This window comes from Trematomus bernacchii, unplaced genomic scaffold (genome assembly GCF_902827165.1).
Source record: "Trematomus bernacchii unplaced genomic scaffold, fTreBer1.1, whole genome shotgun sequence".
Lineage (NCBI taxonomy): Eukaryota > Metazoa > Chordata > Actinopteri > Perciformes > Nototheniidae > Trematomus > Trematomus bernacchii.
In genome coordinates this window covers 6,752,713-6,778,087 of record NW_022988043.1, presented here as the reverse complement: position 1 = coordinate 6,778,087, position 25,375 = coordinate 6,752,713, and the positions used below count along the sequence as shown (strand labels likewise).

Here is a 25,375-nt window from a genome sequence, read left to right as displayed (position 1 = left end):
TGAGCCCTACGAGATTAATGTGCACACTATAGGATAGTATTACAAAGACAGAAAGAAGAGGAAAAGAGAGAGAACTGTGAGTTGATTTTCCTTGACACTTGTTAGGAAGGTTCACAGCTACTAAAGACATAAAGTATTTTGTGTGTGTGTTTATGTGTGGGTGTGTGTGTTGTGTGCGTGTGTGTGTGTGTGAGAGGGAATGATTTGATTGTGTATCGGCGTGCATGTGCGTGGGCACGTGTACATGCACGAGCACATCTTCAATCCCGCTCCTCCTGAGCCCACGTTACTTTGATTGACAGGTGAGACTTGCCTTTACACACCACACTGCCCGCCCTGCGCGCCTCCGGAACGGCAGCTCCTTGCTAAATCCTGATTGGTCAGAATATGCGTTGCTCAACCAGGTCAACAGACTCGGGGTACTTTACAGAGCGGCTATTGGTCAGTTCTGTAATCTACATCACTATCCCCACGTGGAGCGGCGTCTCTGATTGGTCCAGATCCGTTTTGTGGGCGGGTCTACAGTTTCGGTTAGCTGGGGAGCGTGAAACCGCGTGAGAAAGTTGCCATTGAGGTAAAGCAGAGCTAGACGGTGGACTGCTGCCGCCGCTGTGAGAGTAGTTGTTATTAAAACTAACTACATCTTCCTCTTTTTTGTGAAACCTATTTTGGACGCATCTAAACTGAGTGGGGAAGTGAATATTTCTGTTTTTGTTGACTGTTCAACCGCCAACGAGCGACCGCCGCGAGTCAAGTGGGAACTCTTCACTGCAATTAACTTGTGAGGATTTGTTTCTGATGCTCTGCAGGAGAGCCGGGAGTTTGCGGCTGTCTGTGGAGGGGCTACTGGCTTGACTTTCTCCGTATTTGTTTATTTGTCTCGCTGTACTCGGAATACCCCGGATCCTACACACAACAAACGCTGAAGGAGTGACTGGGGTGGCTCCAGCCCTATCATTTCTCACCTGGTTCATTCCCTCCTCCCCCTCCCTTTAGCTGCCTCCAGCTAATGAGCCGTTTCCCGTGTTTTTCCGGTTGATTTACGACCACACTGCCGGTGGAGCAGAGGAGAAACAGCGACCGAAACACAGCGAGGAGCAGGGATTCACATTAAACGCTCCGTGAACTCGCAGGGAGCGGTGGGGGCTGTCGGTTTTGTTTGAAATTAACGACACTTGGTCCCGATAATAGCGGCGGATGGATTCGTCTCCTTGATCCGGAGCCCCCCATATCCTCACTGTGCCCTAATTTGATCCCTCGAAGAAGCGGGGTTTAAAGAAGGAAACCGTTGCATCCTCCAGGAGATAACGATGTTTCCCCAGGGGCGACACCCGGTAAGACCCTTCCTGCTTTCACAGTTGTTCACCTGGCTGTAACCGGCGGTGCACAGCCAGGGAGATATCATTACCTCTTTGTTGTCTTACTTTTAACTGCCTACGGGCTAAGCACATGCTTACATCAGGCTCTTTATTCTTGTTAATTGGGCTGTGTATCTGCCCCTTGAAGCAGCATGGGATTGATAGTAGTGTTTGTTTAATAACTGCTATCATTAAAAGCTGTTGACTTTGACACTACATGTGAGCCTGGAGAGGATCAAATGAACATTGTAGGCCACATAATGATGCAATATGATAATAATAATCCTGTGTGTGTGTGTGTATGTCAGACGCCCCACCAGGCTCCAGGCCAGCCCTTCAAGTTCACCATCCCAGAATCACTGGACCGCATCAAGGAGGAGTTCCAGTTTCTTCAGGCACAGTACCACAGGTGGGTAGAACAAACACACACATTCACAGTTAAGGCTACTCTGTCTTTATGGTCAACATTATGGCTTTTTTTTCTTTCTCGTCTACCCTATAACATTAAACCTCACCCTAACCACAGCCACCCCCTTACCATAATGAACAAAACCCCAGCTTTGGCCTCATACTAACCCATAAACCTGGATTACACACAAAAGTGCACACAAATGCAGCAGACCCAGGCATCAGTGTTAGCGCTTACACTGCGGTAGGTCTAAGTCTTGGTGATGGGTGAGAGCCAGAGGGTGGCGTGTGGGCTCAGCGTTTCATAAATCACTCCTTATTTTCCTCTATGTGTATAAGGAAAAGACTGCCTGAGCATGGGTGCAGTTTTCCTCTGCTTGATGTGTGTGTACTACTTTAAATATTTCTGTGTTATCGTGGTGGGGTTGGCCGCAACAGTTGTATGCTATTGACCTATAAACAGGCGGTTTTTTCACATCCTGATTTACACATACACAGATCATTGTTCAACCAAACAGCCAACAGATACTACTACTTTTCATAACAAGACAGGAAGAACCACCTTCTCCGTTTCACTTCCTACCCCGTGCCCTGCTTTGTTTTTTTGCATTTGTGAGTTCTTTTTTCAGTGAGAAAATGAATCTGATAAACTGTATTCAAAGTTGTATGCTTTAACATTGCTAGTTATCAGTTGAAAGATTCACATCCCTTACTGTTTGTTCTTCTTTTGAGTAAACGTTTCAGAAAAATGATACATGCTGATATTCATTTATTAGCAATAAAGCTTGTTTGTACAGAAACATCTAAATTGAACAACTAAATAACCACCCACAAAGGCTGATAATTATACATGTATCTATACTGTATATATATTCTCAATTTGGGAAAGTGAGGTGCTGGTTTACGCTGGCGGGCCTTTGTTGAATTGGATAAAATTGGCTTTACTTAAAAAGTTCTCAGTTTTTCTCAAAGTAAATGTTGTATTATTGTTGTTTCAGTCTCAAGATGGAGTGTGAGAAGCTGGCCAGTGAGAAGACGGAGATGCAGAGACACTATGTCATGGTGAGATAATTCGTCTTTGAGGGGGGGATACTGTGTCCCAAGAAACTCATTTTGGACTTCCATAACTTCCTAACTCTAAACCTATTACCTAGATAATATTGTATAATTGTCTGAACAAATGGAACATGCATATTACAAAAGAAAAACACACACCAACAAGAATGTTTAAAAAGGACTTTTAGAGTGCATGATTGGACTGTTCTACAACTTTGCAATTTATTAGGGAGATTTTTTATCTTCATTAAATTAAGCTCCAATATTTCAGCAAATGTAACAATTCACTAGGCTGACAAGATAAATATCTGAACGTGTCCCTTCTGTCTTATGTAAAAGTTTACTTTGACAGCCATTTAACCTGAAACAAATAAGGCTTAGTGTGGGGTAAAAGCCTGTCTGACACAGAAACAAACAAAAAGTATATAAGACAGCAGTTTGCCAACATTTCTATCTACTTTGCTTTTCTAAACACATTTAATTCAGATGCAGGGTCCTTTTTTAAAAGCATTTTGATTGCTCTTTGAGAATGAGAAGATCAGCGTGCCTCTGTGGTTCCAAGGACGCACAAATTGTCTCAGTTGCTTAGGCTTTTAATTTGAAAGGTTCAGAGTTCCTTTCACTAACTTGACTCTCTTTCCTCCCCAGTACTATGAGATGTCTTATGGCCTCAACATTGAAATGCACAAACAGGTATGGATGCTTATCTGTTTGCCTCTTGTCTACTCTCTGATTCTTCCTGTTTGTCTTTCTTCTCTCTCTCCTTCCCTCCCTCTCTCTCTGATGGCAGGGTTTTGATGTATTTGGTGTGTGTGCCTGTTGACGTGTCCTTGTGTGTGCACAAATGCATTTTTTGCGTTCATTCGTTTCTGTCTGTGTGTGTGTGTTTTACTGTATGCCCGGGTGTGTGTGTGTGGATGTGTGTTTATTCTTGATCGATGGGGCTCTGTCTCCATTTCCCCAGTTAGGGCCGGCCGGCTGAGCCCCGAGGCAGGATGAATGGCTCTGTAGATTGATTGGTGCTGTCTAGGGGAGCGGCCTGCTTTATTACATTAGAGGGGCAGGGCTGGGGAGGGCAGAGGAATCGATCATGGTGAAGCCGGCAGAGGAGAGACAGTGGAGCTAAAACACACCAACACACACTTTAGTAGGGCAGATGCACAAGTGTGCAAACACAAAATACAAGAAGGACCCTTACCTGTTGTAATCTAAGGCAAGGACATTTATGTTCATCCAAAAGTAATGTGTGCAAGCACGTGAGGACAGTGGCAATTTGACACATCCAGTCCTGTACACACAAACACAGGAAGTCAAACATGTTTATGCATGAGCACATACATACACAGCCTCATTGAAAGGCAAACATCTTTCACGATTAAGTGTCTAGACAAATGGATGATGTGCAAAATCTCTCACCCTCCTCCTCATGCAAACAGACACACATTTTCCCACTGTAGAGGTGCAGGGCTCAGAGCGTTTACCAGTAATTACCACAGCTATCGACCAGTCCGACCAGAGGAAATTGGAGGTGGATTGGCCTGGTTGCTTCACAGAGGAGTGGGGATGCTTCTCTGACTTTCTCACACTCCCCCCCCCCCCATTAGTTTTCCCCTCATGTGCTCCATCTACTCTTGTGTTTCTCTCCCATCTTTATAACCCAAGTTCTCCCTTTCTTTTTGCCTTACTTGTCTCCTCTTCATTGTACTACACCCCCACCCTTGATTTTTTTTTTTTTTCTTGGCTCCTTTTTGGTTTTATGTCCATGTGAAGCTACTGTTCTTTCATTGTGAGGGAACACACACACACACACACACACACACACACACACACACACACACACACACACACACACACACACACACACACACTAAAGCTCCAGGGGAGGTCATTAGCTTGGGGCTGCAGTTGTCAGAGCAACAAGCTTCTGTGGGTGGGGGGGTACGGAGGATACAGAACAACCCACCTCCTGCTGACGAGGTGTGTGTGGCAGTCATGCTCCAATTATATGTGTAATGGCAACCCTTTTCTCTGTTGTCACATGGTGTGTGCACACTTGCATCTTCTCTCTGAAACTTCCATTTTTGTTTACCCACTCTGACAACTATATGTGTGGATTGTGCAATATAGCATTTCTCCAATATTTTAATTCAGTTACTGATAAGAGCAGTGTGTTAGGGGGTGGAGAGTTTTGTTGTGACTTGTCATGATCACTTGGTGATTGCAGCTTTGGATATTTACGGCCTTATTTGTTTGATCCTTGTTAGTTTTGTCAGTTAGATTAGCCGAGCTGCCCTGATAGTAGTTGGTCAGACTATTCTCAGACGACCTAATGGTGAGCCATTATACAAGGCTAATTATAGGCTTACAACCTAGGATTCTGAGAATGGACTTGCAGGTATTAGGCGCTTTCACACCGGAGAACTTTTCCCGGGAATAGTTCCGATAGTTCTTGGGATTTTGTGTTCACACCAAAAATATCTGGAACTAGAACTTTTTTTTGCGAGTCTTTTCACCCCTTTTTAGTCCCTGCTAGAGAGCAGGGACTTTCCTGGGGAGAAAAAAGTTCCAATTTCTGATTGGCTGGGCGAATTGCAAACCACGCCCCGTAAAACTCTGAAAAGTTTTTTGTGAAGCCGCCATTTTATTTGCTCGAATTAGCATTATTAGCATTAGCCCCGCGCACCAACGGAGAGAGAATAACTTATGGCAACACAAAAGAAAACATGGGAGCGGTGGAGTGATGAGGAGGTGTAGGCGCTTCTGGTGATTTACTCGGAAGGCTTCAGTAGAAGCTGCTGGGAGTCCCAGCAGCTTTTACTGAAGCCAGTCCCCAACTCCGGGGACTTCCGGCCGGGGACTTCGGGTGGCAGTATACACCGTGAAGTTGTTTGCGGCCTGCCAGTAAACCCAAAGCAGAAGAAGAAGTGACGTCAGCGGCTCCCTCTGGGACATATTGTGAAATGCGCCTATAGTCTGCCTGAAATAGCTCCTTAGTAAGAGCTTTGTAGGCATCTAATAAGTTGGATATTATGTGATTGAGTTACAGTGAAGTTGATAGGTATGCGTCCTGCGTCTCCACTAGGGATGTGCATCTCCATCACTGAGGCCGATGCGATGCGCATCTCGATACGTTGCCAATGATACGATACATTAACATTTGAAGCACCGGGCGATGCAATACATACGATTCACCCCTGTTGCGATACAGTTCGATACGATTTGATTCAACGTTATGCGATTCGGGGCAATACGGTGCGATTCAACACAATGCAAAATAATGATACAATTCAATATGGTACAACAGAGGATTTCGTTTTATTCCTTAAATTCAGTATATCATAAATTAACAAAAAAGTGCTTCACATATTTGGTTCTCTCTACTAGTACTGCGCATTATGCTGTTTCTTTTTTACCTTAAAAAAAAACCCCACTTGGACCTTTCACAAACTGGCCTTTTCACAAGTCCTTTGTAGTAGTGTTCCAGAGTACAGTGCAATTTTACAACACCTCACAATTAAACAATTTAAGGATGCATTGCCCAGGATTAATAATGTGCAAATAACAACTACCATAGTGCCAGCCTGATGTGCTTAACACTCATTCATAGGCTAACATCACTCTCTCTGACATAACACCTCACTGAGTGATTGAACTCGTATGTCTTACTTTCAGGTTTCTCTTTTCAGCCGCAGATCCCATGTCGCCTCTTTATGTGTGTCGCTAAGTTCCTCGTACTACTTGTGTACTTTAAAGCGGCACGGCATCGTTTACAATTTGCGAGCGATTTTTCAAGTCTTTCTTGAAAAATTCGAAGTGTTGCCAAACGTTTGATTTTTAGGTATTTTTCGGTGCACTGTGTTTCTCTTTCTCCTCGACTTCCATGTTTGTTGATAACTGAGACTTTCGGCCTCCGTAGTGGCGAAGCAAAGATCAAAGATCGTCTCTGCTGAGTGCATACAGGATGAGAGGATATTATATGAATGAATCGTTTTTTTTACCGATGCAAAGACGCTACAATCGATGCATCGTGAGTTCAACCCAAACTGTAGCCGATGTGCACTCTTTCAACCGGTGCACTCGCATTTTGAACGTTTAAGCCGGTGCACCGATGTGAATCTTAACATCCCTAGTCTCCACGCATTAAAAGCACTAGGACGGGGTACACTCACAATCCATGCCTCCAGCAGACGCCTCCATCTGATTATCAGAGGCTCCAGAATCTATTCAGAAGTGTGTGTATATGAGACACTGAACATTTAATAACTTGAGCAATATCTTTTTTTCTATGCAACATTTGTCAACAACTTATTTGCTCCGAGTGCATTAATCTTTGTGGCTCTCTCACACACTTTTTACGGACACACATTATGCTACAAACCGCTGATAAAAGCTTTGGAATGAATTCTAAGGAATGGATTATCCCGTACTTAATTATGTTGAGAGAAACTTAATTTCCTTGGTGCAACGTAGTTTTGTCCTTTTTTATTTTATCACCAGACTTTAAAGGACAGCTTCTGACGGTCTGCTGTCTTTATCAAGTGACATGTTTGTGGTCACATTTCACATAATGTATTCAACACCACTTGAGTTAGTTAGTAGGTTTCTACTGGGCTGAAAGTACTTTGTTAAGGTCACTCCTTCTGTAGTAACGGGTACATAGACTTACAAAGACAGCACTACGTAGAGATTTGCACTGAGAACTATGTCAGGTAGCATCACATTGATGGTGCACAGACTAGTTGGCCAAAACAACAAAATGCTAAGATCAGAACTGACTCTTGTCACCCACACCCTGTTGTGGGGTTATGTGTATAGAACGAGCACTCTCGAACAAGTGTGCAGTTATTCATATATATCTCTTTACATTGTGCGGATAGTACAATTCCTAGTGTTTTAACCCAGATGTGTGAATGAGTCTTTTAACTTTTCAGATGATCAATTCATTTCTAGACATGTTCTATTTTATCTCCTATTCTCTTTGATTCTGGATAAAGAGTCAATTATTAATCGTGTTTAGTCTTCATAACAAGAAGAGTATTTTTTCTTCTTGCTTTACTCAGTTTTACTTGGCAACATTTTTAACCAACCTGTTACATTATTATAATATCCTTTTTTGGTTACTATAGGTTTAGGTTGAAGCAGTTACTTGTTTATTTAGATACAAATAATCTGAATTGGCTAGTACTTTATTTAGCTCTTCCAAGTACATAATTGGCTGAACTGTGGCGGGGTCAGTTGTTTGCTGAGCTGATAGATGTGTGTGTGTGAGTGACAAGGAGCTCCAATGAAAGTAATTATGCTACTGCAAAAGAGGGCGTCACCACAATGTTAGATTTTCAGAAATGATTGAACCCATCATTCATCAGAAAATGGCCTTAATGACCTTTTCATGACAAAGGGATTGCAGGAAGGCAAGAAGAAAATTGACATGATATTAGTAAAACTTTGAAAATGGAGACCTAGTTAAGCAAGTAGGGAACTGGAACAGTGTATTCATCGGAAGTCACTTTGAAAGAGGAAGTTCTTTAAATCATTACTGTAAAAGGGGGAAACTTGCCATAGTAGTCAGTTATTTCTAAACCAGGTGAAGTAACGGTTGGGTCTGATGTTCGCTGTGGGATTCTAAATATCTTTATGATGACTTTGAGACGTTATTTTCATATGATTTTACATGACGGCAACAAACCCCTCTGTAGCTTTCACATCCAGCGAGTGTGTCAATGTATCTATTGATGTGAGATGTGTGTGTGTGTGTCCGAAGAGCCATTACTACATTTCATAGCTTCTCCAATTCCCTCTTCACCCTGGCCTCCTTCGTATCAATTTGATTGGGTGATGTGTAATATGACTCCCCTTATCTGATTTGATGCCACTGTGGGGGTATCTGGTTTCAGACAATTGTTGCCACCTCCGGGGGGTTGGGGGGGCAGGCGGATGTGTTGGCATGGATACTGGGGGAGAGCAAATTAAGTTAGTCGCTGATGAGATTATGTCGAAGTGCTGATGGGAAGAGGCACAAGAGCACAGAGGATAGAGAGAGAAAAATAAAAACAACAGGCAAGAGAAACTTGAGCTCCCACTGATGATTAGAGGGAAAAATCGTGTGTGTGTGTGGGGCTTGATGTGTAGGTGGCAGTCTCCAGTGTGTTTGTGTGTGTGCTTGTATTACTTTATTGGTGTTAGTGAACAGCTGTCTTTCCCAATTAATGTAATTATGTTATTAACAATTAAGTCTCTATTTGTTTCCGTGTGTCTCTCCCGACATCAGACTGAGATTGCCAAGAGACTAAACACCATCTGTGCACAAGTCATTCCCTTCCTCTCACAGGAGGTAAGTACGTGTGACTTTGAGCCACAGACTGTTTTTTTAATGCTATTTATACACTTGTTGTTTCTACTAGATCTTCTGATATACAAACTTTTACATTTGGTCTTCATGAACATTGTTTGTTTTCCCTAGCATCAACAGCAGGTGGTCCAAGCTGTGGAGCGAGCCAAACAAGTGACCATGGCAGAGCTCAATGCTGTCATCGGGGTACGTGGACTGCCAGGCCTTCCACCTACAGTGTGTATACCTTTTACTTACTCTTTACTTAAAGACACAATGAGTAGATTTGTCGTTTGCGGTTTGTTAAGCCAACATTTAGAGTTGTAGTTTAGTTGGCCTGATTTAACCTGAAACATTCAAAATCCCTACTAAAACGTAAATATTGCACTTGTGTGGTACTTAACTAACATTGACTTTACGTCGTAGGCATATGGCTGACATTTAAAAGGAAATTCAGTTATTTAAATTCCTCATTCACTAAACCAATCTCAAGGTCATGGGCCTATACTGAATACAGGACCAATGAAAGGGTTGGTAGGAAAATGAAACTCCAAGGATGCAGATAGTTTCTCTTTTTATGGACTAAGGGTCTGGAAAATAAAACTGATTGATTGATAGAACTGATGTTTTTCTTGATGAACGAGCAGAGTACAGAGGATATTAATCAGTGGGTTAACTGTGATGAGATGTGTTTATTGAAAAGCTGTCCTCAGCCTTTGATGAATCAAGCAGCATGGCAAGCTATTCAGGCTCGAGCTGTGAAGGTATTGGAGTGCGAGAAAAAGTTACAAAAACATGAACTTCTTACTCCGCCTTGGCGATGATGCCTAGGTTAAAAGTGAGGCAGAGAGGAGCTGTTGGTGGTATCTTTTTGGGTGGGGGCTAGCTCAGAATACTTTATAGCAGCCATAGGGGATTGACTGGCGGGAAGGTGAGGCCAGGGGGTTGAGCTGAAGGGGAATGTGGGAAAAGGGGGGGTGGACGTGGTGGGGTTCCTCATAGCTTAGCAAATATTGGGCAGTGGGTTTGAAGAGTTAAATGTGAGGTGGGCTTTATAGTTGGCTTGGACTGATGGGGGTCTATGTGTGTGATGGGGGAGATGAATTTGGCAGTTGCTGTTTGAGTCTTAATTGCAGGATTTCAGTGTTTGTAAAAGGGGGGGGTCACGGCGTTGCCCTTACACTCCCTTCTTCACCCACTCCTCCCATCTCCCACGCCAGCCTGTCATTCACCCCGTTTGTGAGTTAAATGAGTGTAATGAAGCGTGTTGCCCCTACCTCTGCATACACACGCACACACAACACATGCATGCACACGCACCAGCTCACACTAACATCCCATGACAAACCGGGTTCCCCTGGCCTCCACCAATACTTCCCCTCCATTTACTCCCATCGGGGGTCCTGTTTGTGTATCCATGTGTGTGTGTTTTTGCATCTGTTGGTGTGTGCGTCTGGGGGAAGCAGAGCGTGCATTTCTGTTATCCCCAGAAAACAACAGGCAGGGGTAGGATGGTTGAGTGAGGGTGTGTGTGCCTGCCTTGTTTATCTAGACTCTGTGTATGCATGTTAGTGAGACCGAGTGTGACGTGCGGGTGTGTTTATGTTTGATTGTTTGGCAAGCGAGCCAACTTTGGAAATTGTGTGTCTGTTATGTGTGTGTGTGTGTGTGTACAGGCAGGCATGGGGGTTGAGGCTAAAAGACTGTTTCGTTGTTTTGCTTTCATTCATCGGGGCAGGACGCAAAGAGTGAAGGATGGATAGAGAGAAAAAGAGAAGGCGGGGGCTCACGAGAGGAGGAGTGGGTTAGTCAATTAGGTGAGATAAAAGTCGGTTTGACCTTCAGCACTCCTTCCATCCCTGCTGAGTTGCCTCCTGTGCCCCCCTTTTCCTCCACCTCCTCTCCTTCCTCCTCCCTTCCCCGTGGCGAATCAGTGAGCTTGGATTCCCGCGGCTACTGTCTGAGGAGGCAATAATGATGTTTTGGAACACAAAGGCATTTCACGCTCAGACGAGCGCCTGATTTGGTGTGAAAGAGAGAGCAGGGCTGCCAGCCAAACTCTCTCTCTGACCCTCTTCTCTCTTTCTCCTCTCCTCTCTCTCCTCAGCCGCCTCACTCCCTCAGCAGACCTGACAGTGCAGGCAGCAGCTGGGGCTCTCAGCTCGCACCCCCCTTGCCTTCCACTTCTCCGTCATTCCTCCTTTTCCTCCCCGTCTCCCTCCCCCCTGCTTCTCCCACCACATCCTCAGGCTCTGGGCTGTGATCCCAGCTGTCAGTATTGTTCAGTGTTTGACCCCAGAGGGAGGGGGGTGTGTGTGTGTGTGTCGGTGTGCGTTTCGGTGTGTGTGGGGGGAGAATATGTGTTCACCAACTTGTATACTGCAGCAGCTTGTTGAGGTGGTTTGAACCCAGACACTGAAGGAACAGTCCCATCTGTTGAAGACTTTAATAGGGTCATAAATCTCTATTAATTAGATACAGAGTGCTATTGATTCTTTACCTATTGGCGGCTCAGTGTCATCCACTGACATTTGAGATTTTTGGTGTCGGGCGTCAAAGTTACTAAGGCTGGAGCCACACGAGGACGATAACGCAAACGGACCGAAATCGATATCAAAGTCTTCCGTCCACACGCAATAGGCACCAGAAACGTGTCCGTTCACACAAGACTGCTCGAAAGCGCTGGAGACGCTGTAGTACATATGCCGGGCCTGTAAGTGGCGCTGTACTCCTGCCACAAAATCAGCGAGCACGGAGCCGTTTGCCCCCCCCCCCAGAGCGCTTCGTTCGCAGATCTAACCACCTTGGGACCCGTTATCGTTTTATGCGTTTCCATGTCGGCCTCGTGTGGCCGAACCGTCTATAATGATAGAGAACTGTAGCGGATATGACCGTTATCGTCCTCGTGTGGCTTGGGCCTAAGGCAGCTACAGTACAACATTTTTAAGCCTTGTTCATTCCGTGAACATACAATTCTCAAACCCGGCCCAAATCTTTACTCTTGGAGGCTGAAATCCATCATGAGGTCAAGTCTTTGTATTAAACATGAAAAGAGCAAGCAAAGCATGTGCGTGCAAGGTGGCATCTATTAAAAATGTGCACATGTTTTTGGCTATTTCCAGTGAGCTCATCTAATATTTTTAAGTCTTGAAAATAAACTGTACTGCTTCATTTTTGTGGTAAGCCTTTTTAGTTTAGATGTATGGTACATTTCCCCGCTGTTGGAAGAATAAAGAGATTCTGATATTTCAAGTTAAGCTTAGAACACCAAGAAAGATCAAACAGTAAGAACGGAAGAAAGGAAGAAAATAAATTCTGTGTCGACAAACACTTGATTTGTTCAACTAGTCAATTAGTACATTGAATCCACACTTGTGACACTTAGTTTCTTACACAAGAATTATACAAAAGCACCACTTTAATTCTAAGTGAATTTACGTAAACTTGGGCAAACCTACTCAACTGTAACTGAAACTTTTCTTCCTCTAACCACACATTTCTTTCTCCTCTTTTCTCCCTGTGTCTAAGCAGCAACACCTATCCCAACACCACGGTGGTGCCCCCGTGCCCCTCACCCCTCACCCTGCCGGCCTGCACCCCTCTCAGCTGGGGGGTTCAGCTGGTCTCCTGGCTCTATCTGGAGCACTTGGTGGTGTTCCTCCACACATGTTGGGAAAAGAAATGGGTGATAAAAAGCCCCACATGTCCGGAGCAGACATGCACCCTTCAGGACCCGAGCACCTGAGAGGTGAACGAACAACCCCCCCCAACAGAAACACCACATGAAATACAAAAGTGGTGGCTGGCCTGGAAATTTGTGAATAACAAAATGGTTTAATACGAATCGCTTTTAAGCCAACATCCATTTCATTAAAACTGCAATTTAAAAATGATGTTTCTCAACGATTTTTTGTTTTTACTTAGTATTTCATATTATTCTAAATGGTGACCAAAATAGTTTGGACTGCTTCTAACTCATTATGTCTGTGTGACCTTTTGGATCTTCTTGTTTAAAGATATTATTAAATGTACACTTTCCATTTATAACTCATTATGCTTCCTTTCTTTCTTTTGTTTTCTGCTCTGCTGAACACCCAACTCTATGACCTCTACCCCATGTACACATTTCCAATTGCAATAGACCGAGAACCCGGCACAGTAAGTACTCCCTCTTTCTGTAGCAATGTTTACTGTTCTGACAAAGCACTCGGTGTATCTTCCTGTGTCTCTGATTGAGATACTTCAGTTTTGGGGAGTTTGACTTTGTTCTTTGATGCATTTTGCATTCAGTTTGACTTAAGCTCAACAGTGAGATTAGTTTGTCTTAGCTCAGTTGATAGACGTCTATGGGATCAGAAAGCTTTACTCAAACCAGAGAGAATAAACATATACACCGTCTGCTCTAAGTTAACAACATTTAGTTTAAATGTTGCAGTGCAAAGTTATAATTAAACAATTTTGATTTGTAGTTATGAAATGATCACCCCTGGCTCTGTAGATTACAAAGTAAAGACCTAAAAAAAAATCTTATTTACAGAGTTTAATCCCTGCTCTATAGTATGTAAAGAGCAAATGTATCCACATAAAAAGTAAGACTTGCACTTCAAACTAATATATCAGGCGAACTGCACCTGTTGCTGAGGCATGCCTATTTCTCCATTCATTTTAATGGTATTACTTTCATTGCCCCTGCAGTGACTCCATTTTCTCCTTATGCATAAAAGCCCTTTGCTGTTCTTTTGTTTGCTTTTTACCTCGGTTTCTCTCCCAAATAGCTTTCATCCTTAAGTTGTATATTATTGTGTGTGTGAGAGAGTGTGTGTTTAGGGATCTCTAGGGCAGAGCTTTGGCCTGCCTGTTTAGTTCTGCCCTAGATCTGCTCTGAACTGTTAGGTTTCTTTTCTCCTCCAAATGAGCTTTTTAGCATGGTCACGCACACACACCCACGCAGGCGCACACAAAAACACACACACACACACACACACACTCCTCCAGCCTAGCCTGCATTGTTGTGCCTATTTAACACCTCAGTGAGCAGATTACCCCCTTCTCCCCCTTCCACCGCCCCTGATCCCGCGCTTAAAGACTCTCATTGTGTTTAATATCACCACCACTGAGAGGGGAGGGCTTGGGCAAGGGAGAGGGGAGGGGGGGGGGGGGGGGGGGGGCAGCAGTCATATGACACTGAGCTTGTGTGTGTGGGAGAGACTACGCTAAAAGCGATCAGGGGAGAGACGGAGGGGGGAAATTGCTTATGTTTTGCGGGTCAGTGCGCCTGTGCTCAGCTCACTAAAACCTTTCAATGAAGGGGGGGAGGGAGGGAGGAAGAGGGAAGGGCGTGAAGGAAGGGGGCCTTTGGCAGAATACAGATTTTCAACCCCCCCCCACCCCTCTCGTTCCCTCCCTCGTCTCTTGTCACCCTTTCTTCTCCTCCACACTCACCCCCTCCCTCCATCCTCTCTGTCCTCTAATCTCATCCCCTCCCTCTCCCACTTTTTCTCACCCTCCTCCCCTGCTCTTCTCTGCTATTCCTCCTTCATTTACCCTTTCCCCCCTCAGAGCCCAAGCGCTCGTCCCTAGATGTGTGCACGCGCATGTGTGTTTGTGTATGTTGGATGCACATTTCATTGACAGGCTGAGACTATAATGGACTCAACATGAAGCTTTAATCCATTAACAATAGGATCCGTTGGTCAGGAGGCCAGAGGGGGGCAGCTGTGTGTGTGTGTGTGCACGTGTGTGTTTTTGGGAGCGTGCACTTGTGTGTGTGCATGTGTGTGCACGTGTGTGTAGAGGGATGCATGAGTGTTATGCAAGTAATACACACATGCAGTTAGTTACACACTCACACACAGGCTTTTGCAGTCATGTACACATCCTACACACATCCTACACACACACACACACACACACACACACACACACACACACACACTGTGCCGTGAGAGGGAGTACTGATAGATTTTAAGAGCCACTTAATGTAATCATCAGCTTCAGAGGCGTGTGTTTGTGTGTGGCTGTGACTGGCTCTGGTCAAGTGAGAAAAGAGGTTTCTGTTAGAGTGTTAGTGCTGCTTAATTCATGCTACTGTGAACTATTAACCTGTTTGCAAGTAAGAGTCTGTTTTTCTAACCCGACTGAAAAGCTGTTGTAATTAGTGGTAGATGGATCAGATGGTTTAGAGAGTTCATGAAAAATGCCCAACACAGCACAACCTGAACTATAAATGGCAAAATTGTCTCACCTCTGCAAACATTTTCTCTTTTTTTCCCCTCCAAACTATTTTTCTCTTTATCTATTTTCTTTCTACACTACCCATCTTATTTCCTCTGCTCTCCTTCTACTCTCCTCTCTGCTTTCATCTGCAGAGTAACTCATCGCTGCCAGAAAGTCTCAGGAACTCAGATAAGCGACGAAACGGACCCGATTTTCAAAATGACTCCAAGAAACGCAAGGTGGAGGACAAGGACTCGAGCCACTATGTAAGATTTCTTTTTTCTGACTGTATGTTTGTTTGTGCAAAGGGATCTAAGGAAAACAATATTTATCTGTGTTCATTTGCAATCATTTTTTAGTTATTGCACACATCATATTCACACATCAAATGTTAATATATGTTTCAGTTGGTATTTTCAACTTGAATATTCAATTGCTAACTCTTGTAACCTCCTAATTTTAAGTGTGCTAACCAGTGGCGTTTTTATATGTACAAAAGTGGTGGGGCACAAAAAACGTAGATGTCTATAGGCTATACAAGCTTCTGCAGTGACGTGCAGTGACGTGCAGTGAGGTTCATGGCTGGTGAGGCACTGACTCTTCAGGTTTACAAATATTATATTTTGACCTAAACCAAAATATAATATTATTTTCAAAAGCTTTTTTAGTCTGATGCTTCGATTAATTTTAAACGGACAGTTCAACAAAAGGATACCCAAAAAATGTAATTTTATCATTTAAATATTGAATTGTTCTTTCTTAGTAAGATCCCATTTTCAATAAAATGGCGGTCTTACCTTGACTTGAAGATGAAGTCCATTTGCCTATCCTTCTGGACAAAAATCTCTTACTTTTTTGTAAAAGTCCTCCTTATCTTCTTGTAGTTTCAAAAGTCTATCATAAATCTAATAGATAGATTTATGATTCAAAAATTATAAAAGTAGGGTAGACAAGTGGATGTTATCCGGCTGAACAAAACGTGCATTTATCTAACAGGTACGTTTCCCACAGATCTTATTTCCAGCTATTTTCTAAAATCCTATGGAGAAATCTCATTGCTTTTTTGTCGAGGGAAGCCATGCGCAGCTTACTTCCTGGTTTTAGGACACGTCACTGCAGCTCTCTCGTCTCCTCTTCACACACCACACTTTTCGCGGCACACGTACTTACAGCCAATCAGCTCTGAATTATGTGAGATGACGTATGGTGGGGATGGCAGCTCAGTGCCCCTATGGTCATTATTTTTTTGCCACACACATTAAATAGGAAAATACTCTGAGCATGCGCAGTGTAGTTTTTACAGTCACCATTCACTTAGACAGTGAGAGGGAGGGGCATGATCAGGTTTTGTCCCACATGGCTCAAAACAGCTCAATAGGCACACACTGTAGACACCAATTAGAAGAATACAGACTAAAACAGCAATGTACAGACAAATCATATGATTAAACATGATCTTAAAATATATTTTATTTTATTTTTTATTTGCATTTTTTGTAATCATTATTTGTAATACTTTCTGCTGACACTAGCAGTAAATGACCAGTCGCCACTGGTGCTAACTGATTGTTGTGGTTTGCAGGACAGCGACGGGGAGAAAAGCGATGATAATTTAGTGGTGGATGTATCGAATGAGGTCAGTATGTTTTAATATTTTTCATTGTGGTTGTTTCCTGTAGGATGAATGTATAGGTATTACAGTTGTCTGTGGGGAATGGTTTCTTTTAAATGAACCACAATATATTCACAGTTGTTCATGGGATTGTTGCTATCATCATTTAGTGCAGTGCTTATGTTTTCAGGTAGTTAACTGAATCTTTGTCCCTCCACCAGGATCCAGCCTCCCCTCGCGGCACACCTATCCCCTCCCCAAGAGAAAATGGCCATGATAAAGCCCGTCTTCTCAAGAAAGACCCCAGTAGTCCAGCCTCTACTGCGTCCTCAGCCAGCTCCTCCTCCCTCAAGTCCAAAGAGATGGCAATGGTAGGGATGGACAAGACACACTTTCAGCTGTCTCAGCAGATAGTTGAAAAGAAGAAAGATGAATTGATTGATAGGAGGAAACATGTGTCAGTAGTTACATTTCTTGTTTGTTTCTAAATGTCTCTCTCTTTGTGGCAGCGAGACAAGGCAGGCACACCTGGGTTAAAGTCAAGCACGCCCACACCAAGAGGTGACTCCACCCCTGGTCCCAGCTCCACCGCTGGAATCCGGCCCAGTCTATCAAAACCCCCGTCCATGGAGATGCCACATCCAGCCAGTAAGTCCAGTAGAAAAGTTTGTAAATTAATGATATGATGAGGTTGTGTTATTTCATGTGCTTATCTTCGCCAGAAGGCAATAAGTATTGTTTTCTGAATTGCCTCCAGGAAAATTCAGCATCACAGTTAAAAGTCAAAAGGTCTTGGTTAAATGATGTAGTTCTTTTAGCCTGCTTCTAAAATTATGTTGTTTATAAATCTAATCATCTGATCCTGCAAATAGTCTAAATTATGGTCAGAAATACCTAATGCTGGAGTTCACTTTGCGCCATAGCCAATGAAAGAATTGGAATCTAGAGTAAGTAGATACATCTGTAGGGACAAGAATCAGGGTTCGTACAGGTGCTGGAAATCCTTGCTTGAAAAGTGCTTTAATTTGACTTTTGAAACGGTGTAAGAACCCTGAAGAATTGTCACAGACATACTACATTAAGGGCATCCACTTGTGATGGGATCATTGGGGTTGTTACCTGTATTTAATGTGTCTGTCCCTCCCCTCCCCTCCTCAGCTGCAGGTTTGAGGACCCCTCTTGCTGTACCCGGCCCATACCCGGGTGCGTTTGGTATGTTGCCTCACGCAGCGGCGATGAACGGGGAGCTGGCAGGAGCAGCCGGAGCCGCGGCCTACGCTGCTGGACTGCACAACATGTCCCCTCAGATGAGTGCAGCAGCTGCAGCCGCTGTGGCAGCGTACGGCCGCTCACCCATGGTGAGTGAAAATGATTTGTGGTTTAGTTAAATAATAAATGATAATAAAAAAATGATAATAGTTCTTCTGTTGGCTGCATGGAATATTGTGAGATTGTCTTTGTTCTGTTGGCGTACAGGAACATATTTAAACACAAAAATAAAAGTACAACTTTTTTTAGAGATGAAGTACAAGTCTGAAAAACTAAATCATTATTTAAAAGGTATTGAGTTTGAAGTCAGTTTTCACTGGAGCATGCTTTGGCAGGAACTCAAGATATCAGGTTTTTGTAAAACTTCTGACCTCTGTGAAGTTGCATTGTAAAGGTGAGACAGATCAGAGTTGATTTTCAAGTCATGCATTCTGCTTTGGCCTCCTTCTTGGCTTATAAGTGTGTTCAACAGTCGCTTCCTATTTGCTGTTCACCCTCAGGCACCCGGGCAACAGTTGTTGTATGCACAGTGCTCCCATCTCAGCCATGAAACCCTGTAACCTGCTCAAGGCAGATTTACAGCGGTAGTATGGTTTATCTTTCCATTTTTTTTACGATTGACCTTATTCTACTGAGAGGAAAAGTTCAGTGTGTTGGAGATTTTCATGTGTCCTTGCCATCCTTTCTGCTTTATGAACTTTTATTTCAGTTTAGTTCATATTTTGTCTACATATTGAGTTTCTTCCAGGAAAGTGACTGATGCATACATTTCACCTTCCTTTCTTTCCTTCATCTACCTTTTTAGAACTCAAATAACTGGTGATAACAGGGGATTATTCTGTGTTGAAAATCAGAATTACATTTACTTCATATTAATGTTTTAGCAGATTAAAAGATCAGGAAGTTTAGGGTTCAAGGTTCTTTATTGTCAAACTAACATAGCTACAGAGTAATTATGTCGTTGAAAATCTTCGGTCACAGGCTTCTCCAACAATGCAACACAATAATACAGATAAGCAGACAGTATTAAAAACAATATTAAGTATATTATATTAAAGGTGGGGCTATGTTTGATTACTGGAAAGTGTCAATAGTTACACAGCTGTATTTCTCTCATCTGTGCGATTATGTGAGTATTTATACAGTGCTGGTGTGCATTTCGTTCAATCACCTCATTTCTCTTGACTGTATTTGCATAGTGTTCATTACACTATTTAAATAGGTTTAATGTGTGTGTGTGTGTGTGTGGTGTGTGTGTGTGTGTGTGTGTGTGTGTGTGTGTGTGTGTGTGTGTGTGTGTGTGTGTGTGTGTGTGTGTGTGTGTGTGTGTGTGTGTGGTGTGTGTGTGTGTGGGTGTGTGTGTGTGTGTGTGGTGGTGTGTGTGTGTGTGTGTGTGTGTGTGTGTGTGTGTGTGTGTGTGTGTGTGTGTGTGTGTGTGTGTGTGTGTGTGTGTGTGTGTGTGTGTGTGTGGTGTGTGTGTGTGTGATGTGTGTGTGTGTGTGTGTTGTGTGTGTGTGTGTGTGTGTGTGTGTGTGTGTGTGTGTGTGTGTGTGTGTGTGTGTGTGTGTGTGTGTGTGTGTGTGTGTGTGTGTGTGTAGTGTGTGTGTGTGTGTGTGTGTGTGTGTGTGTGTGTGTGTGTGTGTGTGTGTGTGTGTGTGTGTGTGTGTGTGTGTGTGTGTGTGTGTGTGTGTGTGTGTGTGTGTGTGTGTGTGTGTGTGTGTGTGTGTGTGTGTGTGTGTGTGTGTGCTTTGTGCTCACAGGTGTTTGTGTTCTGTTCACGGGTTAATATTGACCTGTGAGCATTTTGCAATTGCCAATGGGTGTGTGTTTGCACTGTGATCATAAAATGTCTGTGTTCTCTTCTCAAGGTTGGTTTTGATCCTCATTCTCACATGCGAATGCCTCCCAGTCTGACAGGAATCCCTGGCGGCAAACCGTAAGTGTGAATGTGGTAGGGCTGCACCATACATCCATCCAGTAGTCGCATGGTCGCATCGCAGGACCTGCTGTGTGGACTTAATGTCTTCTGTGTGTCATTGCTCTACGATGATGTCCACAACTCGACCAATCAGTCTTTAAACACTGAGCCCAACTCGTTAACCTTGCTTTGTGGGTGTGGCTTATGTCAACACCCTTCATATCTGTTCGACTAATGTGTAAAACATTTTCAAGTTTAATGGAGCACAAAAGCTAGCTTCTTAATGTCACTTTAAAGTGTATCAGATAGATTTTACTTTTAAATTAAGCCACATTTTTTTACTGTTAATATTCCTGTATTTTTTCAAGTTGCAATATATATCAAGGAAAAATGTCAGTATTTTCCAATATTGTGAAGCACTAGTTTGCAGTTGCTTGTTAGTTTGATGACTTATTGCCTGAAGCCACATGGATTAACCTTTATGTAAACCTCCTCTCAGGCACAGCTTTCTTGTCTCTTTTTATTTTACACTGTATTCTGTTATTATCCGTCTCTTTCATCTTTCCATCATGTATAACCGTCTCTCCTCCTTCTTTGTGTTTTTAGGGCTTATTCTTTTCACGTGGCAGCGGATGGCCAGATGCAGCCGGTACCTTTCCCCCCGGATGCTTTGGTTGGCCCAGGGATTCCTCGCCACGCCCGTCAGATCAACACACTGAACCATGGAGAGGTGGTGTGCGCCGTTACCATCAGTAACCCCACCCGACACGTTTACACAGGAGGGAAGGGTTGCGTCAAGGTCTGGGACATTAGTCACCCCGGAAACAAGAGCCCAGTGTCGCAGTTGGACTGTCTGGTGAGTGTATATATAATACTGTATAAAGTAGCTTTTTGGAGCGAGAACAACTAGAATTTCTTCAGTCATGGTGCATGTCTTTTGAAAGGCAAAAAGTATGACCAAATATGTTAATTTAAACCTGGTTTTCCATAACTAACACGAGACAACCTTGACATGCAATATTGTAGACAAAAAAATAAATGTTTTATTGAATTGAATGAATTTGTATATTCATTTTCATTTTCTGTCACTCTCTCGCTGTCAAGGTAAGTTGGTCTCTGTGATTTTCATCTGGTAATGATAAGAAATAATTAGTTTGGCCTGGGACTAAGTTTATCAGCCTTTATCGACTCGAAGAGAGAAACCTTTTTGATAAAAAGTATTAACAAAAAATTGACGATTGTAATTACTTTTCTTTATGCAAAACATTAAATATATAAACCTTTTTGTCTGCCACCCCAGAACCGAGACAATTACATCCGCTCTTGTCGTCTCCTGCCTGACGGTCGCACGCTGATAGTGGGAGGTGAGGCGAGCACGCTGTCAATCTGGGATTTGGCCACGCCCACTCCCAGGATTAAAGCGGAGTTAACATCATCGGCGCCGGCATGCTACGCTCTGGCCATCAGCCCCGACTCCAAGGTCTGCTTCTCCTGCTGCAGCGACGGAAACATTGCAGTCTGGGATTTACACAACCAGACACTGGTTAGGTAAGAGAGATCTTCAGTCTGAGTTTGTTCTCCATTCACCCATCATCCACACTTTGGACCCTCCTTTATAACCACACTCTCAGCCCTGGCTGTTTGGCTGCTGATACAAATATTCTTAGAGATTCACATTTTGGTAGTCTTTGATGCTTGACAATGGCCCAGGCAATCTCTCCTCCTCAGTATTTATTTATTTATTTAACTCAGAAAGTATGTGTGTATACTGCAGGCAGTTCCAGGGCCACACAGATGGAGCCAGCTGTATTGACATCTCCAACGACGGCACCAAGCTGTGGACCGGAGGCCTCGATAACACCGTTCGCTCCTGGGATCTGAGAGAGGGACGGCAGCTGCAGCAGCATGACTTCACATCACAGGTACACACTCATATCTCTATTTAATTACTCTTTTAAACATTTAAATGAGTGTCTCCAGAAAGACTGAATTAAATGTCAGCAGCCGTTCCAATGTAACATTTCCTGTCTCCTGTGTCCAGATCTTCTCTCTCGGCTACTGTCCGACAGGAGAGTGGCTCGCTGTGGGGATGGAGAGCAGCAACGTGGAGGTCCTTCATGTCACCAAGCCTGACAAATACCAGCTCCACCTGCATGAGAGCTGTGTGCTCTCCCTGCAGTTTGCCTCCTGTGGTAAGCAACTGGCTGTCTGGATCTCAGTCGATTTAGCTCTCGTTTTATACATTCTGTATGGCTTTGTAGTCTACCTGAATGGAATACTTCATCTACAAAATGACGATTAGTAAACCAATTACTCTCCCTGTGTAAAAAAACGTTTTGTCTCTTTGGTGAACAAAGAATCAAATAAACAGAGAGAAGTCTTAATTAATTAAAGGTAATGGGCCTTGAGTTTCAATACATTAAAACTATATCAAAACAGTTTCTGGATGTCATTACTTTCTCTGTTTTTGGAATCTTTGTTTACTTTGGAGGAATGGAGGAAAAAGTTTTCTAAGAGTCCTCAGTCACACGGTCTGAGTATTTGATGTAGAAATCATAATGTTGTGGGTAAAGTATTTATTGAAAAGCATCTTTTAAAATTACAAGTTGAAATTGGTGCTAGAGGTAGGCAGGAAATTCATTATTTCTATTCTATTTCCCCTGCGATATTGTGGTAGTGCTAATGTGTTTTTCTCTACCCAGGTAAATGGTTTGTGAGCACAGGAAAGGACAACCTGCTGAATGCGTGGAGAACACCCTATGGAGCCAGCATATTCCAGGTTGGTACATTCATCACATCATTTATTAATTTATTAAGGAGATGAAAAGCCTTCCACCAGCAAAGCATTCAGTGCAATATATAACTTGAACCCATACAGTTGTGTGTTGTCCTTAAAAAGAGCATGTTCTACTTTGACCAGTGAAAGTTACAAACATGCCTGCTGTTTGTATTATGCATTAGAATATAACTTTTAGTGTGGAAACCCATCCTGTCTCATTTACTGCATCAGCACGTATCCCTGTAACAACGCTATTAAACTTGTTGTGATAGCTATTGATCTTTTCAATCATTCAGCAATATTGATTCCACTAAGAGTATAGTTTTACTTTTTAAGAGCTGTAAAACCTTTAGTACTGTATTTCAAACAGTCAAGCAGGGAATAGTCTTTTTCTTTCTTCATTTGTGACTAACCTTTTTACCCGTTCTATTTATTCTTCTCTCTCCTCAGTCTAAAGAATCCTCCTCGGTGTTGAGCTGTGACATATCTGTGGACGACAAATACATTGTCACTGGTTCAGGGGACAAGAAGGCCACTGTTTACGAGGTCATCTACTAAAACTACGAAAAAAGAGAGCAAGGACATTTGTTCTTTCCAACACATCCGATATGTTTCTATACATTTTCAAGTGGAAATCATAAACATGAGTGACCTCGATGGCACATTCTGTTTACTGTTACAACTGCTGAGGAGACGCAGAAAGGAGACAAACATTTTACACGCACATATCTGTTGTGTATGTAAACATGACTCCATATCAGCTGGGAATGAACTGGAGCAGCTGGGTGTTTAATCGAAGGAGAGGAACTATTTGGATGTTATCGTCTCTGCTGCTTTCTGCTACACGCTGCACTGGAATCAGTTACAGGGACCAAACAATCACTGAACCAAACGCATTGTTGTGACTGGGACCAGCTCTCTGGAGCACTGACCTTTAGATTTTTAAACACTTGATTCGGTGTCACGACAGCGGGCAGAGACCCTAGAATGAACACTCAAAACAGATGCTTGAATATGGAAACAAATGGCAGACGGAAAGAGGAGAATGTGGACCGGAACTGACAGAAATAGAGAGACGGAGGAGGACAGAACATGTTGGTTTGTATTTTGTTGCAAACAGACCTCTCTCACAGCCAGTTCATCTCTCCGCTTTGACTCTTTGACATTAGAACCTCAGTTTGCTGTTTGGATACGCCTACACTGTCTGAAAAGAACTGTTTCTGTCAGTGAGACCTCACTCACTAAACTGCACTGTGGAGGAAGCTGTCCACCTACACGCTGGGCACACACACACACCATCACTGTTTAAACACACTGAACCCGCTGACCTGTCTAACATCAGTCTTTTACAATCAATTGTTTTTTGTGAAGGGTTATTTTGAACCTCATGAGGCAAAGTATGTTTTCATCATTCTTACCCATTTTAGACGCCACCATACACAAAATAAATGGCTTACAAACTAAATAAGCTTTCAAGCATGTTGCTACAGAGGGCAATTGGTGCAAAACTGGAAGGAAAAACAGTTACGTCGATTTAATAAATCCTCAAATTGCATTGATCGACTTTGTTATGCTTTACAGGAGAACCACAGCGCGTTTCATCAGATGCACATGACGGCCCCAGCTTTACTCCAACTATTACTGAATTGACCAGGAAACATTTCAGACCCTCAGAATTGATAATTGGTCTCCTGTTTGATTTACAAATCAAATTGATATTGTTTATTGTCCCCCTGCTGCAGTTGAATTGCCTGTGTTCCCTTTCACCATAGGTTCATTGGTTTAGTCTATAATGATTAAAAGGAAAAGATAATGTAAAATGCCCCATTAATTTAAAACATTATCACTCTTTCAAACACATGATGTCTTACTGTATGGATGGTTGACCACGCTTCATAAACAGGGACCAACTACTTCTAAGAAGATCCTCTTGACAAGTGAATTAACCTTGTGTTCAAACAAGTGAAAAGTCCTGGCTACCATCCTCACATTGCCTTTTTTTCTTTTAATACGGTTTCTGTTAATTTTCTTGAATGTGGTACACTTGTGAAATTGCCTTGAAAAGTTCAACTGTCATGTTTTGTCTTTACAAAATTGAGGATAACAAGCAACAATCAATTATTTGTCCAGATGGATCTACAGAGAGAGAGTCAGTTATATTTCAGCTTCAGGAAGGAGTTGCAGACATTTGAAACTCATTAATGTCATGACCTTGTGCTTGGGTTGTTTTTCAGTTTCTTCTCTGTTGAATGTTTGTAAAAATGTATATATGTTTTTTTTCTTACAGGACATGCTTTAGAAATAACAAACTGTTTTTGTACGTCTTTTACATGGAAAAGAAACATCTAATCAGGAGAAATACTAAATGGTCTTAATGCTAGCTAATCTAAAATGATTGAAATATCTAGACAATAAATGTGTTTTTTTGTAA

The 25,375-nt window shown here is 42.9% G+C and overlaps 1 protein-coding gene across 2 annotated transcripts; it reads left to right on the top strand.

Moving 5' to 3' along the window:
• Positions 1 to 581: 581 nt before the first annotated feature.
• Positions 582 to 25,375, top strand: LOC117472798 (transducin-like enhancer protein 1). Of its 2 annotated transcripts, none has more exons than XM_034118202.1 (20): positions 582 to 1,334; positions 1,667 to 1,767; positions 2,765 to 2,828; positions 3,471 to 3,515; positions 9,091 to 9,153; positions 9,283 to 9,357; positions 12,682 to 12,898; positions 13,292 to 13,308; positions 15,519 to 15,632; positions 16,949 to 17,002; positions 17,200 to 17,349; positions 17,488 to 17,626; positions 18,137 to 18,336; positions 20,116 to 20,183; positions 20,772 to 21,021; positions 21,466 to 21,713; positions 21,940 to 22,087; positions 22,207 to 22,357; positions 22,868 to 22,944; positions 23,395 to 23,502. In XM_034118202.1, exons 1-20 carry the CDS (start codon positions 1,311 to 1,313, stop codon positions 23,500 to 23,502), a joined length of 2,313 nt encoding a protein of 770 aa, XP_033974093.1. In that variant the 5' UTR covers positions 582 to 1,310. The 2 variants fall into 2 exon arrangements, with proteins under 2 accessions (XP_033974093.1, XP_033974092.1); XM_034118201.1 differs by having other exon boundaries at positions 1,311 to 1,334; positions 9,283 to 9,387; positions 23,395 to 25,375.

Coding starts and splice junctions, on each gene's coding strand:
- LOC117472798 (XM_034118201.1), top strand. CDS start 1,311: ATGTTTCCCCAGGGGCGACACCCG. Junction 3,516..9,090: donor ACATTGAAATGCACAAACAG/GTATGGATGCTT, acceptor TCCCGACATCAG/ACTGAGATTGCCAAGAGACT. Junction 20,184..20,771: donor GGAATCCCTGGCGGCAAACC/GTAAGTGTGAAT, acceptor TTGTGTTTTTAG/GGCTTATTCTTTTCACGTGG.